Source organism: Oncorhynchus mykiss, chromosome 10 (genome assembly GCF_057628025.1).
Source record: "Oncorhynchus mykiss isolate SJ-2025 chromosome 10, ASM5762802v1, whole genome shotgun sequence".
Lineage (NCBI taxonomy): Eukaryota > Metazoa > Chordata > Actinopteri > Salmoniformes > Salmonidae > Oncorhynchus > Oncorhynchus mykiss.
The window spans coordinates 40,566,528-40,586,895 of NC_143031.1; the positions used below are offsets into that span (position 1 = coordinate 40,566,528).

Genomic DNA, 20,368 nt, shown 5'->3' on the forward strand with positions numbered 1-20,368 from the left:
GCATCAAAGCCGGGACCGAGAGACTGAAAAACAGCTTCTATCTCAAGGCCATCACTAACATTGAGTGGCTGCTGCCAATATTCTGACTCAACTCTAGCCACTTTAATAATGGAAAATTTGATGTAATAAATGTATCACTAGCCACTTTAAACAATGCCACTTTATATAATGTTTACATACCCTACATTACTCATCTCATATGTATATACTGTACTCTATACCATCTACTGCATCTTGTAATCTTCATATAATAAATGTATCACTAACCACTTTAAACAATGCCACTTTATAGAATGTTTTCATTCCCTATATTACTCATCTCATATGTACTGTATATACTGTACTCTATACCATCTACTACATCTTGCCTATGCCGTTCGGCCATCACTCATTCATATGTTTTTATGTACATATTCTTATTCATTCCTTTACACTTGTGGCTAGTTGCTAGTTGTTGTGAAATTGTTAGGTTAGATTACTTGTTAGATGTTACTGCATGTTCGGAACTAGAAGCACAAGCATTTTGCTACACTCGCATTAACATCTGCTAACCATGTGTATGTGACAAGTGACATTTGATTTGATTTGACACACACACAGACAGAAAGACACACTTTAGCTCTTCAACCGCAGGATCCATCCAGCCGCTCACTGAGAACCAATGAGAATATATAGTTACCCCCTCAGAGAACTCCAACTTTTCAGCTAAATGATTAAAGTAATTAAACTCAGTTTAAATGGACTGGGTGTTATTTGTCTCCCACTGCGCAGAGGTTAATGGAGGTTTCTTGTATGCTTTCTATGGTAGGCCATCCAGACTGTTCTCATAGACTAGATTTAACATAGTAAATGTAGATCAGGGAGAGTCATCACAGACAACTTTAGCATTTTAGTTGATTAGTAACTTTGCAACTACTTACTACTTTTTAGCTACTTTGCAACTACCTAACATGTTAGCTAATCCTAACCCTAACCCAAACTTTAACCCTTTAACCTAACTCCTAACCTTAACCCTAGCCTTAACCCCTAACCCCTAGCCTTGCTAACGTTAGCCGGCTAGCTAAAGTTAGCAATAGCATTAGCCACCTAGCCAACGTTAGCCACAACAAATTGGAATTTGTAACATATCAAATCAAATCAAATGTATTTATATAGCCCTTCTTACATCAACTGATATCTCAAAGTGCTGTACAGAAACCCACCCTAAAACCCCAAACAGCAAGCAATGCAGGTGTAGATGCAAGCAATGCAGGTGTAGTCCTCTTCTGGCTACAACAGAACATGGCCAAGATGTTCAAATGTTCATAAATGACCAGCATGGTCAAATAATAATAATCACAGTAGTTGTCGAGGGTGCAGCAAGTCAGCACCTCAGGAGTAAATGTCAGTTGGCTTTTCATAGCTGATCATTAAGAGCATCTCTACCGCTCCTGCTGTTGAAAACAGGTAGTCCTGAGGCATGGTCCTAGGGCTCTGGTCCTCCGAGAGAGAGAAAGAAAGAGAGAATTAGAGAGAATTAGAGAGAGCATACTTAAGTTCACACAGGACACCAGATAAGACAGGAGAAGTACTCCAGATATAACAGACTGACCCTAGCCCCCCGACACATAAACTACTGCAGCATAAATACTGGAGGCTGAGACAGGAGGGGTCAGGAGACACTGTGGCCTCATCCGATAATACCCCAGGACAGGGCCAAACAGGCAGGATATAACCCCACCCACTTTGCCAACGCACAGCCCCCACACCACTGGAGGGATATCTTCAACCACCAACTTACCATCCTGAGACAAGGCCGAGTATGGCCCACAAAGATCTCCGCCACGGCACAACCCAAAGGGGGGCTCCAACCCAGACAGGAATATCACGTCAGTGACTCAACCCACTCAAGTGACGCACCCCTCCTAGGGACGGCACGGAAGAGCACCAGTAAGCCAGTGACTCAGCCCCTGTAATAGGGTTAGAGGCAGAGAATCCCAGTGGAGAGAGGGGAACCGGCCAGGCAGAGACAGCAAGGGTGGTTCGTTGCTCCAGAGCCTTTCCGTTCACCTTCACACTCCTGGGCCAGACTACACTCAATCATATGACGAACTGAAGAGATGAGTCTTCAGTCAAGACTTAAAGGTTGAGACCGAGTCTGCGTCTCTCACATGGGTAGGCAGACCATTCCATAAACATTTAGCCATACAGGAGAAAGCCCTGCCTCCAGCTGTTTGCTTAGAAATTCTAGGGACAATTAGGAGGCCTGCGTATTGTGTACGTGTGGGTATGTACGGCAGGACCAAATCGGAAAGATTGGTAGGAGCAAGCCCATGTAATGCTTTGTAGGTTAGCAGTAAAACCTTGAAATCAGCCCTTGCCTTAACAGGAAGCCAGTGTAGGGGGGTAACATATCATGTGTTTTTACAAAATGTTTACATATTGTCCATTTTTGCTAATTCTTAACATATTGTACGAATTTCAATTCGTAACATATTGTACGAATTGCAATTTGTAACATATCATATGAAATGGATGATGAACATCCACAAATTAAAACTTGTTAGGGCTAGGGGTTCCGCTAGCGGCAACATCCGCTAAAAAGGCAGAGCGCGAAATTCAAAAATATTTTTTAGAAATATTTAACTTTCATACATTCATAAGTGCAATAGACCAAATTAAAGCTTAACTTCTTGTTAATCTACCCATCGTGTCCGATTTCAAAAAGGCTTTACAGCGAAAGCACACCATATGATTATGTTAGGTCAGAGCCTAGTCACAAAAACACAAACACCATTTTCCAGCCAAAGAGAGGAGTAACAAAAAACAGAAATAGAGATCAAATTAATCACTAACCTTTGATGATCTTCATCAGATGGCATAGGACTTAATGTTACACAATATATGTGTGTTTTGTTCGATAAAGTTCATATTTATATCCAAAAATCTCAGGTTACATTGGCGCATTATGGTCAGTAATGGTGTGCCTCGAAAACATCCGGCGAATTTTCAGAGAGCCACATCAATTTACAGAAATACTCATCATAAACTTTGATAAACGATACAAGTAATACTGATACCCGCCATGTTGTGGAGTCAGTAAAAGTCAGAAATAGCGTTATAAATATTCACTTACCTTTGATGATCTTCATCAGAATGCACTCCCATGAATCCCAGTTCCACAATACATTTTTGTTTTGTTCGATAAATCCATAATTTATGTCCAAATACCTCCTTTGTTAGCGCGTTTAGTAAACAAATCCAAACTCACGAGGCGCGGGCAAGTCCAGGCGAAAGTTCAGACGGAAGTTCAAAAAGTTATACAGTTTGTAGAAACATGTAAAACGATGTATATAATCAATCTTTAGGATGTTTTTGACATAAATCTTCAATACTTTACCAACCAGAGAACTCCTTTTTTAGAAATGCAATGCAGGTCGCTCTCACGGGTGCCTGCGTGATCAGCTCATGGCCTTCTGCCAGACCTCTTGTTGAAACAGCTCTCATTCGCACCTACTTCACAGTCGAAGCCTCAAACAACTAAAGACTGTTGACATCTAGTAGAAGCCTTAGGAAGTGCAATATGACCCCATAGACACTGTATATTTGATAGGCAATGAGTTGAAAACCTACAAACCTCAGATTTCCCACTTCCTGGTTGGATTTTTCTCAGGTTTTTGCTTGCCATATGAGTTCTATTATACACAGACATCATTAAAACAGTTTTGGAAACTTCAGAGTGTTTTCTATCCAAATCTACTAATAATATGCATATATTAGCTTCTGGGCCTGAGTAGCAGAAAGTTTACTCTGGGCACGCTTTTCATCCGAACGTGAATATGCTGCCCCCTATCCCAAACAGATTTTAATACATACCATATGAAATGGGGTATCTGATTTAAGAACAGAATAATACAAAATGCTCTGAGAACAGGTTGGCCAATCAGGTGTCTGGCTTACCACTGTGCAACTTAAATTCTCTCACTGTAAACTTCATCCCGTTTTACAGACTTTTTAAAATAGAAATCCAGGGTTAGGAGCAATACTGCACTGTTAGGCATTGTTACTTGAGCAACTAACTCAGGGTGTTCTTCAGCAATTTCTTTTTAAAAATCACCGGAAAGTTGAGATTTGAACCTTTCTTGGAGTATGCAGCATTACTAGTTAATGTTTATGGCCCTCTCATGATAAATCATTACTTTAGGGGATTACATAGTTACATTTTAGGTTACATTTAATTACACAGAGTTTTTTAAATGTTACTCCAAAAATGGTTCACGGTAAGCAATTAAATCCATGTGGTTAAAGGCAGTCTCAGCGATATGACAGATGCAGAAAGTCAACAGCATAGTGGGTCAATTTCTGTTTCAACTAAGAGCATTGAAGTGGGAGGTTCAACTTCGCCGTTGTTTTGGGCCTATGGCTAACACGCTGTACACCAGGGGTGGGCAAACTTTTTGGCTCGAGGGCCAGATCAGGATTTTGAAATTCAACGGAGGGACGCATTTTTTGGGTGACCAATTGTTTGTTAAAACAATTTGCGGCGTTCTCCCGAGTGGTGCAGCGGTGCTTGAGGTTTCACTACAGACCCGGGTTCAATCCCTGGCTGTGTCACAGCTGGCCGTGACTGGGAGACCCATGAAGCAGAGCACAATTGACCCAGCGTCATCCGGGATAGTAGAGGGTTGTGCTCATGCACCCTGACATGGTCGCCAGGTGTACGGTGTTTCCTCCGACACATTGGTGTGGCTGGCTTCCGGGTTAAGCGGGCATTGTGTCAAGAAGCAATGCGTCTTGGCTGGGTTGTGTTTCGAAGGACGCACGGCTCTCGACCTTCGCCTCTCCCTAGTCTGTACGGGAGTTGCAGCGATGGGACAAGACTGTAACTACCAATTGGATACCATGAAATTGGGGAGAAAAAAGGGGTAAAATAAAGAGATTAAAAAAAATATGTATATATATCTTTTTTTTGTATGTCTTTTTGTATATATGTTTTTTTTGTATGCCGATGCTGCTGGTGGAAACGTAATTTAGCTGAGTCTACCTTTAAGCTGAAATAAATGTAAACGCTTACCTTGTTTTCCTCGTATTTATTTGACGCACCAGAGTTATGGATGCAAGGACTAACCATCCAAGATATAACAATTACACACCTTTATCCATGTTTTGAGGCTATACAGTGTTTGCTCACATTTACTTTGTTTACAAACGTTGGAGTATAACAAGCTTATATTTGGGTTCCAACGTGGTACGATAGTTGAACTAGGCTCATGAGGCATATATAAGCTCTTCAAGAATCAATGGATACATATCATTCATTTAATAAGGGCTCCCGAGTGGCGCAGCAGTCTTAGGCACTGCATCGCAGTGCTAGAGGCGTCACTACAGACCCTGGTTCACTTCCAGGCTGTATGACAACCGGCTTTGATTGGGAATCCCATAGGGTGGCGCACAATTGTCCCAGTGTCGTCCAGGTTAGGGTTTGGCCGGGGTAGGCCGTCATTGCAAATGAGAATTTGTTCTTAACTGACTTGCCTAGTTAAATAAAGATTAAATAAAAATGTATATATCAAAAACTGGATGTGGCATCAGCAGATGGCCCCTTTAAACCAACCCTGAGACAGATGCTGAATTGCGATTGGACGATATCCAACGCATGACAAATCATGGCGTTCTAAACCATTCAGTTTTCAGGGGAAAAACAGAGAAGACGCAAAGCCTGAAAATCAGGTTTCTTTAAAACCCTCTCAGGCGGTTCTTTTACACGTGCTACGTAAGGTTATTCGAAGCAGAGACATTTCACTGGTTAATTCTTTCTGGTGTGGTGGGTGGGGAGAGAGGGAATGGAACAATAAGTAGACCAGAGCTATCTGTTATTGTTTAGTTTCACACATGAAAAAATCCTGTCTGTGCAAGTGGATGTTCCCTTTCTCACGTGAGCATGGTAAACTGAATTTATCCACTTTGGTTCCAAGGATCCAACCTAAAATAATGATTTCCTGCTGTGGCCAGACATGGAAAGGTTTAGCTATACTTGCAGCTGTGTAGCCAAATTGCTATCAGACATTGAGGTCTGGGTTAGGTTGTTAGTGCTCTGACTTATGTTGCTCTTCGTCCTGTTAATTATTTTGTAAACATTGTAGGTAGGCCTACTTGACTATTGTTTATATTAGTAATAGCCCTCACTGCGACGGCTAACTTCACATTGTGTAAAGCCCATGCCTCCCTGTATACCAGTAATAGATTGTACTTAGGCCTTAAGTGAGCTTTTACACCATGTCAGTTGAGCATCATCATTAAGATCCAAAGTTGATTGGTTGTGCTGTGAGGCCTGGTTTCGTAGTGTCTGATTACCAGTATGGCAAGAGGGAGCAGTGCTACAAAGACGAGACCTAGCTAGTGGCTAATACTATAGTAATCAGGAGTGGGCTACATGACTAACGTTTACCTGCTCTGGGATAGGGATGATACCTAGTCAATTGTACAACTGAATGCAAACAACTGAAATGTATCTTCCACATTTAACCCAACCCTTCTGAATCAGAGAGGTGCTGAGGGCTGCCTTAATCGACATCCACATCTTCTGCGCCCGGGGAATAGTGGGTTAACTGCCTTGCTCAGAGACAAAACGGCAGATTTTTACCTTGTCAGCTCGGGGATTCGATACAGCAACCTTTCGGTTACTGACCCAATGCTCTAACCACTAAGCTACCTGCTGCTCTATATAGCACCATCTCTTCAGCCAGCCCCACTCTCGCTCCCTACAGCTGTTCTGCACTGATACTATTCTGCTGCTATGCTCTCCTCACTAGTCCATCATCACACACAGTCAGAAAGTCAGTCAGTCCCTGGTGAGATGGCTATTCGCCAGACCACTATACAGCTCCCAGACTCCCAAACATTCTCCTTCTCTTTCAGTACAGGAATGGAAACTTTCTTACTCCTGACCTCAGGTTCTATGTACTGTGATATTACACAGCAAAGAGAGAGCAGAAAACCAACAGTGTTATAGAAAATAAGCCTTTCTTCAAAGGGACATTTAAGTTATTTTTATGTCTAACTTTTTTTCTCTGTGTCCTATCCTTCCCTTCCTCTCTCTCTCTGTCTCCTTATCTCTCTAATCAAATCCATCCTCAATACAGCTTCCTGTGGTGGTATGATTAAAAATGCCACGTTTGGCCGTATTGTCTCTCCTGGATTCCCTGGCAACTACAGCAACAACTTGACGTGCCATTGGGTCCTGGAGGCTCCTGAAGGCCACCGGCTTCATGTACACTTTGAAAAAATGGCTTTGGCTGAGGATGATGACAGGTAGAGTACACAGAAAGATGGATGGAAGCTGTGTGTGTGTGTGTGTGTGTGTGTGTGTGTGTGTGTGTGTGTGTGTGTGTGTGTGTGTGTGTGTGTGTGTGTGTGTGTGTGTGTGTGTGTGTGTGTGTGTGTGTGTGTGTGTGTGTGTGTGTGTGTGAGAAGGGGGGTGTTGGTGCGTGCTCAAGTGGTAGAACTTGGAGGCGTCTTCTTTATTTGTTGCTAATTAGTTTCCAGTTGGGCTAGATATGGCAGCTTTTACCTCAGGCTGTCAGAATGCAATGCAACACTGGGCAACAACACCTAGCCTAATTGTATGCCTTAAATAGGCATATGCTTGCTAAGGCTAGGCAACTAAATCCCCTATGTGAGTCAAATTTGAACGGGTTGGAGGATGAAATTGAAACGGCTTTATGTCATTTCAAATAATTAACTGTATTTCCTCATGCAAATTAATTGATGGACTATAGAGGCCACTCAGACGCGGGGAGACAGTATTTAATTACATTTTTGTACCATAACTACTATGTCTCAAGGCTGTGGTAACAAACTGACATTTAATGAAGCCGCTTGCTGCCGAGTTGTGTAGAATCTTATCACAGGGTTATTACAGCCACAGATGAAACAATGAGCGCCACTTCAGAACCACTGACCACTCCCTTTGGATGTTTCTCTTAGTCCTCAATGGCAAGTGTGTCTCATTCCCCCTCCCCCATTTTATTAAGCACTATTTTTGATTGTGTTTCAGACTCCTTATAAAGAATGGGAACAACATTGACTCCCCTCCGGTGTATGACTCCTACGAGGTGGAGTACCTGCCCAATGAGGGCGTGGTGAGCACAGGCCGTCACCTCTTTGTGGAGTTCACCACAGATGGGACGGTCACCTCTACGGGAGCAGCAATCAGATATGAAGGTTCTTCAAAGAATCAACAGAATACTAACATTTATTCTACCTATGCTAACTAATGTCAAATAGAGAATTGATGGTGACTTATTGTAACAAAAAATCCACATGTGATTTCTGTCCTGCAGCTTTTGCAAAGGGCACATGCTATGGGCCCTTTGTGAAGTATGGCAACTTCACCAGCAGTGACACGGCCTACGGTGTGGGTGCGGTGGTGGAATTTGCCTGTGACCCTGGCTACACTCTGGAGCAGGGCTCAGTCATCATTGAATGTCTGGATGCAGAGAATCCCCAGTGGAATGAGACAGAGCCAGCCTGCAGGGGTGAGTCCTCATCCCATTTCAAAGCCAGGCCACAGAATTTCCCCTGCTCATGTTTGGCTAATTCTCTATCAGCATCTGAGTACAATCTAGGAACCCCAGTCACAATAAAACCAGTCTCCCAGGATCTGATCGTCAATGACTTTTCAAAATGTAATGCGTCCTAGCCCATGTGTTTCCAGGGCAGGTTTCAGTAGTGCTACAGACTGAAGGTATTCCCCTGTGCAGTCTAGGCTACACACTGAGTCATATGGCCAGTAGCCATCAAAGCCTAGGTGTATTCTCTCTTTCTCCCTGATGCTCTCTCTCTCTTTCTCTTTCTTTCTTTCTTTCTTTCTTTCTTTCTTTCTTTCTTTCTTTCTTTCTTTCTTTCTTTCTTTCTTTCTTTCTTTCTTTCTCGCTCTCTCTCTCTCTCTCTCTCTCTCTCTCTTGCTCCCTTTCCCCCTTTACTTTAGCTTTTTCTCTCTCACTCTCTCTCTTTCCCACAGACAGACACACACACACTGACCTCACAACCTCTTACACTTTATCTACTTCCCCCGCACTGCCCCACACCACACTGCCCTTGATCTTACAGCTCTTCAGCAATGGTAGACATTAAAGGATTCAATTTCTGCTGAGCTACAGTACTGTATTTTACAGAGTTAGCCATTTGTAATGGTTCTATACCACCCCTCTTGCTCTTGAGTTTTCAAGGAGCATGGAAAGTCATTATGAATGGTATTCTGTTCAGCAGTGATGCTCTTTCATCGCTGTCACTTATTTACCCATGTGAATTCACATGGCATTTGAAAGATGTCCCACAGTCCCCAGACCTAAAGCAAAACCACATATTATTTCATATCATTAGCTCAGCTGGCACTGACATTTTATATGTTCAATCACTTTACTGTGAGTAGGCCTACATGTTGTTAGTTTGATATTGGTGTTTACTTTTGAACTATTTTGGATTATCACAAAAGTGTTGGCCATGAATGTATGTATTTCTCAGTATTTGGATTTGACTCTGTGTTTGTGTGTGTGTCCCAGCTGTGTGTAGTGGTGAAATCACAGACTCAGCCGGGGTGGTTCTCTCTCCAAACTGGCCGGAGACCTACGACAAGGGCCAGGACTGCATCTGGGGCATCCACGTGGAAGAGGACAAGAGGATTATGCTGGACATCCAAGTGTAAGAGACAGCTCTCCGCTCCAACAGCAGCCATAGTGGTCACTGCTCAGCTAGCACATAATGTTCTGACAACCATCTGTTTCTTAGAGCTTGGTGAGAGCGTGGTTGTCCTTTGGTTATTTAGCGTACAGCTTTCTGTGAATGGTGCAGGATAGTTGCTTGGCTTTGGAACATTGTTAGTGCATTTAACCCTCTGACACATACTAACACAGGTGTGATCATTCTACGTGGTCCATGCAACATATGCTCAAACCGGTGTGATTAGAACAGTCATTTAGAACGTTCAGTTACGATAGACACAGCAGTCAGCGTTTGAGCTGGCCACACTGTTTTTACACAGAAACATTTAGCATAAACAGTCTTCACACCGTTATGTCCTCATTGTGAGCAGTTTAGTTTTGGATGCAATGTTCCGACATTCACGGAAGTAGTAACAACATAGTATAACTCTCATCCAGACCGGAAAATGTAAGCTGTATTAGATGTAGCTCTTACTGAGGAAAGAGTGACCTAACACAAGCGGTCCTATTTAGCTCTTGACTGACAGAAACCATAATATGAATTAGTTAACAGCAATTAGTATTTACAATTCATCACGTGTGAGCTCACCAGTGGTTGACATAATTGAGTAATCCGACGATGGGTAGTTTGTGCGCGCTGCCATGTTTGTTTTTCAAGTCATCCAAATTTTAGAGTTTGATGATGAGTTTGGTCTGTTTGCAGTATGTAAGTTGAAGGGAGTTGTGTAGTCTACCATCATTCACTTCCATCATTCACTTACGGAAGTTAACTTGAAAGACTAATGAACCATCCCTTCACATCTTTGGTCTGACGTTTATGTGACAACAGAATGCATTGTATGATGTCAACAAGCATGGCCCCACCCATTGCTGGCAATTAGCTTAGCATTACCTCATCATAATCAGAACAACCTTCAAAAAAGTACATCACAACCTTTCAAAATGCACATCATTTGTGTCCATCACATTCTATTCAAGAATCAGAATGCATGATTTATCACCAGAACTTGAAACCGTGAATAAAACAGGTGATACAGTTTGCTCCATACGTACAAAGGGTGTGCTGCAGTGAAAAAGACAACACGATATACAGAAACAAGCTATAATGATAACACAATAAGGCACTTACTTTGCACACATGTCCAAAGTTATTAGTAGTAAAGACAACAACAATGAAGGCAATGCAAGCGCCAGACAGAAAATGTGCCAGAGGGAAAATGTTTGCGCAAGTTCTTTTCTGGCAATAGATACACAAATGTCTGCATACTTGATCTGGGGAAATACTGGAGAAGTGCTTGGGCTCTGTCAAAGAGAAACATTTGTCCGGCTCAGTAATGCCTCAAATGTAAATTGTCCGCAATAATGAAATGTGCTACTTCTATGTGAATTAATGAGGAGGCAGAACACACCTTAATTCAAATAAAAAAAATGTATTGATAAGTTGAAACAGCCTGTAGATAATTATCAGCGAGCGTGCCTTGGTTTGAGAGCAGCATGCATTAACTGTTATGTAACAATCACATTTTGGAACAGTGAGTGCATTCTGACATCACACGCATAAATAAACTCACTCTGGCTCGACAGTTAGAGATATTTGGAACTCCCATGTGAATAGGTTAAGTAACTTGACAAAAAATATAACATTATTTTCATTGTATTTCATTACTTGAACACGGTGGTCATCAATGTTTTCTGAGTCTCTGATCACTTTCTGAGTCAAAATACAAACATGACATGAACTTAAGCCTATGCAACATTAACCCGTTAAAAAAAGTACTGTCGCCATGAGGTTTGTGCAGTAGGCTATAGGCTATTGCCAATGCATTGTTGTTCACAACATTTAAAAATACAGTGCCTTGCGAAAGTATTCGGCCCCCTTGAACTTTGCGACCTTTTGCCACATTTCAGGCTTCAAACATAAAGATATAAAACTGTATTTTTTGTGAAGAATCAACAACAAGTGGGACACAATCATGAAGTGGAACGACATTTATTGGATATTTCAAACTTTTTTAACTAATCAAAAACTGAAAAATTGGGCGTGCAAAATTATTCAGCCCCTTTACTTTCAGTGCAGCAAACTCTCTCCAGAAGTTCAGTGAGGATCTCTGAATGATCCAATGTTGACCTAAATGACTAATGATGATAAATACAATCCACCTGTGTGTAATCAAGTCTCCGTATAAATGCACCTGCACTGTGATAGTCTCAGAGGTCCGTTAAAAGCGCAGAGAGCATCATGAAGAACAAGGAACACACCAGGCAGGTCCGAGATACTGTTGTGAAGAAGTTTAAAGCCGGATTTGGATACAAAATATTTCCCAAGCTTTAAACATCCCAAGGAGCACTGTGTAAGCGATAATATTGAAATGGAAGGAGTATCAGACCACTGCAAATCTACCAAGACCTGGCCGTCCCTCTAAACTTTCAGCTCATACAAGGAGAAGACGGATCAGAGATGCAGCCAAGAGGCCCATGATCACTCTGGATGAACTGCAGAGATCGACAGCTGAGGTGGGAGACTCTGTCCATAGGACAACAATCAGTCGTATATTGCACAAATCTGGCCTTTATGGGAGAGTCGCAAGAAGAAAGCCATTTATTAAAGATATCCATAAAAAGTGTTGTTTAAAGTTTGCCACAAGCCACCTGGGAGACACACCAAACATGTGGAAGAAGGTGCTCTGGTCAGATGAAACCAAAATTGAACTTTTTGGCAACAATGCAAAACGTAATGTTTGGCGTAAAAGCAACACAGCTCATCACCTTGAACACACCATCCCCACTGTCAAACATGGTGGTGGCAGCATCATGGTTTGGGCCTGCTTTTCTTCAGCAGGGACAGGGAAGATGGTTAAAATTGATGGGAAGATGGATGGAGCCAAATACACAGGGCCATTCTGGAAGAAAACCTGATGGAGTCTGCAAAAGACCTGAGACTGGCACGGAGATTTGTCTTCCAACAAGACAATGATCCAAAACATAAAGCAAAATCTACAATGGAATGGTTCAAAAATAAACATATCCAGGTGTTAGAATGGCCAAGTCAAAGTCCAGACCTGAATCCAATCGAGAATCTGTGGAAAGAACTGAAAACTGCTGTTCACAAATGCTCTCCATCCAACCTCACTGAGCTCTAGCTGTTTTGCAAGGAGGAATGGGAAAAAATTTCAGTCTCTCGATGTGCAAAACTGATAGAGACATACCCCAAGCGACTTACAGCTGTAATCGCAGCAAAAGGTGGCGCTACAAAGTATTAACTTAAGGGGGCTGAATAATTTTGCACGCCCAATTTTTCAGTTTTTGATTTGTTAAAAAAGTTTGAAATATCCAATAAATGTCGTTCCATTTCGTGATTGTGTCCCACTTGTTGTTGATTCTTCTTCTTCTTCTTCTTCTTGAAGCCTGAAATGTGGCAAAAGGTCACAAAGTTCAAGGGGGTCGAATACTTTCGCAAGGCACTGTAGACCTAAGTTTACATACACCTTAGCCAAATACATTTAAACTCAGTTTTTCATAATTCCTGACATTTAATCCTAGTAAAATTTCCCTGTCTAAGGTCAGCTAGGATCACGACTTTATTTTAAGAATGTGAAATGTCAGAATAATAGTAGAGAGAATGATTTATTTCAGCTTTTACTTCTTTCATCACATTCCCAGTGGGTCAGAAGTTTACATACACTCAATGAGTATTTGGTAGCATTGCCTTTAAATTGTTTAACTTGGGTCAAACATTTCAGGTAGCCTTCCACAAGCTTCCCACAATAAATTGGGTGAATTTTGTCCCATTCCTCCTGACAGAGCCGGTGCAACTGAGTCAGGTTTGTTGGCCTCCTTGCTCGCACATGCTTTTTCAGTTCTGCCAACAAATTGTCTATAGGGTTGAAGTCAGTGCTTTATGATGGCCACTCTAATACCTTGACTTTGTTGTCCTTAAGCCATTTTGCCACAACTTTGGAAGTATGCCTGGGGTCATTGTCCATTTGGAAGACCCATTTGTGACCAAGCTTTAACTTCCTGACTGATGTCTTGAGATGTTGCTTCAATATATCCACATAATTGTCATCTATTTTGTGAAGTGCACCAGTCCCTCCTGCAGCAAAGCACCCCCATAACATGATGCTGCCACCCCCATGCTTCACGGTTAGGATGGTGTTCTTTGGCTTGCAAGCCTCCCCCTTTTACCTCCAAACATAACGATGGTCATTATGGCCAAGCAGTTCTATTTTTGTTTTATCAGACCAGAGGACATTTCTCCAAAAAGTACAATCTTTGTCCTCATGTGCAGTTGCAAACCGTAGTCTGGGTTTGTTATGGCGGTTTTGGGGGAGTGGCTTCTTCCTTGCTGAGTGGCCTTTCAGGTTATGTCGATATAGGACTCGTTTTACTGTGGTTGTAGATACTTTTGTACCTGTTTCCTCCAGCATCTTCACAAGGTCCTTTGTCTGGGATTTATTTGCACTTTTCGCACCAAAGTACATTCATCTCTAGGAGACAGAACGCATCTCCTCCCTAGTATGACAGTTGAGTGATCCCATGATGTTTATACTTGCGTACTATTGTTTGTACAGATGAATGTGGTACCTTCAGTCATTTGGAAATTGCTCCCAAGGATGAACCAGACTTGTGGAGGTCCACAATTTTTTTTCTGAGGTCTTGGCCGATTTCTTTTGATTTCCCCATGATGTGAAGCATCAAGAGTTTGAAGGTAGGCCTTAAAATACATCCACAGGTACACCTCCAATTGATTCAAATTAGGTCAATTAGCCTATCAGAAACGTTAAGAAAAAATGATCTTTTGTGGGAATTTCAGTACTTCAGCACTATGTTTCCTACAGCTTTTCTCTTGGTTCTATTTAAAGTTGTTCTCAAATTGTTCCGGAAACATTAAGAAAACTTTCCATAAACACCACAAGAAAAGCTTAGTAATGTTCAGAAAATACATTCCACAAATACATTCCATTCTCAGTGTCAACATAACTCTTTCGTCTGTTTGTTCAGGTGTGTTGGCCTCATCCACTAATTGGCCACAGTTGCTCTTAATGAGTGTTTGTTTCCTTAGAAATGGGGTCTGTTTGAATAGAGTAAAATAATCAGGTTTTTATGTGTAAAAAAAAACCTTGCCACATTCTGGTGGCGCAGTGGAGTAATTCCATGGATAGAGAACAGAAGATTACAGGTTTGAATCTCAGTGATGTTGTGTCACAATAATGTGTTCTATCGGTTCTTGGAGTTCAAAAAAGTTAACCCAAAATAAGCTAGCAGTCTTCCTAAAACTATTTTTTTAAATTCTTGTGAAGGTTTTAAGGAAGCTATTTAAAAAAACTCAAAATTACCTATAATTTTGGTTTTCAGAGCGTTAATAAAACCACCCAGGAAGCCTTTAAAGGTACTGGAGTAAAATATTCTCAGAATCTCCCTGCAACATAAAAAGAAACGTTCACACAACAGGTGAAATTTCCACTTCCGTTTTCAGAACGTTTCAAAACTTTTCTGTTTTACCGGTCAGGAAGCTAATGGCTTCGTTCCCAGAACCAATGTGAAACCAAACATTGCTGGATGCAGTTCAAGCCAACCTTACGTCATTTAAGGTCACAACTTGCTTTTCTTCTTTTATGAAAAACATAAAGAGTAGATGTCAAGTCCTGCTACTGAGTCTTTTTCACTCGCACACAAAAACGTGCACACTCATGGACACACTCTCAAACACAGGCAAAGGGATGCTGCAAGTACACAAGGTAAAATCTCAGATTGTAGAACTATCCTAAAGGGAGAGCATTGCTACTGATGTTGAAATCTATGTTTTCGTCCATTGTATTGAATATTCAGCACAGCTTCCAGCACACTCTCTGACCAGATTAGCCACTAAGCCTCCATGCTCTCCCTTTCCCTAGTGTGTGTCTCAGAGTTGGCTTTGAAATGAATATGCTCTGGCAGTGAGACCACTCTGAGCCACTTACCCAGCCCTCTCAACAATGTTAATTCACCACTTAAACACACATACACACACACACACACAAACACACACACATACACACACACACACACACACACACACACACACACACACACACACACACACACTTGCAGCACTTTCAATAGGCCTGGGCCCCTCCAATAGTCTCTGGTGCTCTGTACATCTTCCTCTGCTGTCTCTTCTGTCTCTTCCAGTTTAGTTGGACCTGATCAGAGAGCCTGCCTCACTCATCTTATACTGTATACACTGTGTGTGTGTGTGTGTGTGTGTGTGTGTGTGTGTGTGTGTGTGTGTGTGTGTGTGTGTGTGTGTGTGTGTGTGTGTGTGTGTGTGTGTGTGTGTGTGTGTGTGTGTGTGTGTGTGTGTGTGTGTGCGTGTGTAATGTTTAGTATGGGTTTCATATGCTAGCGTCACACTCTAGTTGTTTCAACTAAAAATAATTAAATAACTGGTTCCACAGCCTTTTTATTATTTACTCAACTTTTCGGTCAAAATGTTACATGAACTTAACATTTTTTGTTGGACCCAACATGAGAAAACATACACTGCTCAAAAAAATTAAGGGAACACTTAAACAACACAATGTAACTCCAAGTCAATCACACTTCTGTGAAATCAAACTGTCCACTTAGGAAGCAACACTGATTGACAATACATTTCACATGCTGTTGTGCAAATGGAATAGACACCAGGTGGAAATTATAGGCAATTAGCAAGACTCCCCCAATAAAGGACTGGTTCTGCAGGTGGTGACCACAGACCACTTCTCAGTTCCTATGCTTCCTGGCTGATGTTTTGGTCACTTTTGAATATTGTCGGTGCTTTCACTCTAGTGGTAGCATGAGACGGAGACTACAACCCACACAAGTGGCTCAGGTAGTGCAGCTCATCCAGGATGGGACATCAATGCGAGCTGTGGCAAGAAGGTTTGCTGTGTCTGTCAGCGTAGTGTCCAGAGCATGGAGGCGCTACCAGGAGACAGGTCAGTACATCAGGAGACGTGGAGGAGGCCGTAGGAGGGCAACAACCTAGCAGCCTGACCGCTACCTCCGCCTTTGTGCAAGGAGGAGCACTGCCAGAGCCCTGCAAAATGACCTCCAGCAGGCCACAAATGTGCATGTGTCTGCTCAAACGGTCAGAAACAGACTCCATGAGGGTGGTGTGAGGGCCCGACGTCCACAGGTGGGGGTTGTGCTTACAGCCCAACACCGTGCAGGACGTTTGGCATTTGCCAGAGAACACCAAGTTTGGCAAATTCGCCACTGGCACCCTGTGCTCTTCACAGATGGAAGCTGGTTCACACTGAGCACATGTGACAGAGGTGACAGAGTCTGGAGACACCGTGGAGAACGTTCTGCTGCCTGCAACAACCTCCAGCATGACCGGTTTGGCGGTGGGTCAGTCATGGTGTGGGGTGGCATTTCTTTGGGGGGGGGGCGCACAGCCCTCCATGTGCTCGCCAGAGGTAGCCTGACTGCCATTAGGTACCGAGATGAGATCCTCAGACCCCTTGTGAGACCATATTCTTGTGCGGTTGGCCCTGGGTTCCTCCTAATGCAAGACAATGTTAGACCTCATGTGGCTGGAGTGTGTCAGCAGTTCCTGCAAGAGGAAGGCATTGATGCTATGGACTGGCCCGTCCGTTCCCCAGACCTGAATCCAATTGAGCACATCTGGGACATCATGTCTCGCTCCATCCACCAACGCCACTTTGCACCACAGACTGTCCAGGAGTTGGCGGATGCTTTAGTCCAGGTCTGGGAGGAGATCCCTCAGGAGACCATCCGCCACCTCATCAAGAGCATGCCCAGGCGTTGTAGGGAGGTCATACAGGCACGTGGAGGCCACACATACTACTGAGCCTCATTTTGACTTGTTTTAAGGACATTACATCAAAGTTGGATCAGCCTGTAGTGTGGTTTTCCACTTTAATTTTGAGTGTGACTCCAAATCCAGACCCCCATGGGTTGATAAATTTGATTTCCATTGATAATTTTTGTGTGATTTTGTTGTCAGCACATTCAACTATGTAAAGAAAAAAGTATTTAATAAGAATATTTCATTCATTCAGATCTAGGATGTGTTATTTTAGTGTTCCCTTTATTTTTTTTGAGCAGTGTAGATAACATTCATTCAACTTAAAATGATGTTTTTGCTCAATTTGTCTCATATGTTCATTCAACTAGAAACTATTATTTTGCCATCTTACCTAAAATAAAAAAGGCTGTGGAACTAGTTACACACAACAGTGCTTTTAACATACATTGTTTTCAACTTACATATTTGGCACACATACACACCCCCAAGCCATAAGACTGCTGAACAGTTAGTCAAATGGCTACCTGGACTATTTACCTTGACCCCCTTTCTAATGTATTTATCTTAATTGATTTGCTTTGACTCCCTTACACTGGCTCTATGCACACTCACTAGACTCCACTCACACGTACTACACTAACTCTCCAACACGCACACATTTACACAGACACACTACATACGCTCACACACACACACATACACAAGCACACACATTGACACCACACAAACACACTCACACATAGACACACTTGACACATGCTGCTGCAACTCTGTTTAGTATCCTGATTGACAAGTCACTTTTACCCCTACCCACATGTACAAACTGTTCTACCTCAATTACCTCAACTACCTCGCACATTGACTCGGTACTGGTACTCCTTGTATACAGCCTCGTTATTGTTTTTATTGTATTACTATTTCCTTTAGCAAATATTTGTCTTACTTTTTAACTCTGGACTGTTGAGAATGGCCTCGTAAGTATGCATTTCACTGTAAAGTCCTGTTGTATTTGGTTCATGTGACCACTAAATATTTATTTGATTGTACATTTTCATTCATACAGTAATTGCTAATCAACATTTCCTCACCTGGGATCACAACCTCTTGGTTCACAGCATGCTGAGTTTCCTGCTACACCACCATGTCCAGGTCAATGACCAATTTCACCTGTATTGCTACACTTTGCACTTCAAAGTAAATCTCAGCTATGTTAAAAGTACACTCAAGGAAAACTATTTGATTTATCATAGTGATTAAGGAGTAACTTGAAAATATTCCCCACCAACATTAGACAACTATACAGAAAAAACTCAAATTGCTGAACTAAGTAAATCAAATCAATTATGAAAAAATTGTCAGATTGACTGATAATTGGCACCGACATGGTGGCATAGCCATGGCATGAACCAAGAGGTTGTTGAATAATAACTGCTGTATAAATTAACATGCACAGTCAATGAGTGTTAAATATTTGAGTTTAAAACATTGTATTTTCAAAGCACTGTGTGTGTAACTAGTTCCACAGCCTTTTTTATTTTAGGTAAGATGGCAAAATAATAATTTGTAGTTGAATTAACATATGAGACAAATTGAGAAAACACATCATTTTTGCATACGCTTTCTCATGTTGGAGCGAGGTTTGGTCCAACTAAAAATGTTAAGTACCGGTAACACTGACTGAAAAGTTGAGTTAACCAAAAAAAGGCTGTGGAACCAGTCACTTAATAATAATTTGTTGAAACAACTAGATTTGTGAATTTTACTTTTATTTTTTACAGTGCATGCTGTACACAGAGTATATAGCAGTTTAACTCCCATGAGAGTGTGCACTGTACATATTTCTTCTCATCAGATGTGAAGCATGTTTTTGCCTGAAGCAGTAGCAGAGGCAAAAGCTTTGAAAGGTTAACGTTAAAGCATGGAGGAATACTTCATGTTCTTCACAGGGTTGAATCACTGCAAACACGGAGGACATGAAGTCAAGTCGCTACTCAAACACATGAATGGGCTGATGCAGTGCCTGCCTGTCGCCAGCAGATTACTCAGGCAGATATACAGTCATTTCCTGTCCTGATTGATATCTGCTTGTTTGTTATCGTCTGCCTATCCATTGTTCCATCATTATGTTATATCATTAGGGTAATAGATGACATGTCACTCCCAATCTTGGAACAAGTACAAGACGTCCCGCTATGACCTCCGCAGAGTCAACAAACGAGCAAAAGGAAAATATAGGACTAAGGTGGAATCATAATACACAGGCTCCGACGCCCTCCGCATGTGGCAAAGGCTACAGTCCATTATGGATACAAAGACAGATCTGGCCGTGACATTCCCAACGATGTCTCTCTACCAGACAAACTCGATGCATTTTATGCACACTTTGACAATAGCAACACCCTGCTGTGCGTGAGGGCCCCTACGGACCCAGAGGACTGTCTGTTCCCTGAGGCCGACGTGAGTAAGGTCTATGATCAGGTCAACATCTGCAAGGCCGTGGGGCCGGACAGTATTCCAGGGCGCGTTCTCAGAGCACTCACAGATCAGCTGGCAGGCAAATTCACGGTCATTGTCAACCTCTCATTGTCTCAGTCTGTACTACCACCATTTATGTTCTTAAGAACTCTAAGGGACTTACATTCAGTTCAAGAGCATTAGTGAGGTCGGGCGCTGATGTTGGGCGATTGGGCCTGGCTTGCAGTCGGCATTCCAATTAATTCCAAAGGTGTTCGATGGGGTTGAGGTCAGGGCCCTGTGCAGGCCAGTCAAGTTCTTCCACACCAATCTCAAAAGGCCATTTCTGTATGGATCTCGCTTTGGGCAGGGGGGTATTGTCATGTTGAAATAGAAAAATGGCCTTCTCCAAACAAAA

General features: G+C 42.2%; 1 protein-coding gene across 9 annotated transcripts in view; it reads left to right on the forward strand.

Annotated features, from left to right (window-relative positions):
• Nucleotides 1–20,368, forward strand: part of LOC110533874 (seizure protein 6 homolog) — a 206,915-nt gene that overhangs the window by 167,239 nt on the left and 19,308 nt on the right. For all 9 annotated transcript variants that reach the window (XM_021618444.3, XM_090186632.1, XM_090186630.1 and 6 more), the window contains 4 exons: nt 7,122–7,290; nt 8,036–8,202; nt 8,322–8,516; nt 9,543–9,681. In XM_021618444.3, the coding sequence (XP_021474119.3) occupies nt 7,122–7,290; nt 8,036–8,202; nt 8,322–8,516; nt 9,543–9,681 (670 nt within the window). The remainder of the gene's footprint in view (nt 1–7,121; nt 7,291–8,035; nt 8,203–8,321; nt 8,517–9,542; nt 9,682–20,368) is intronic.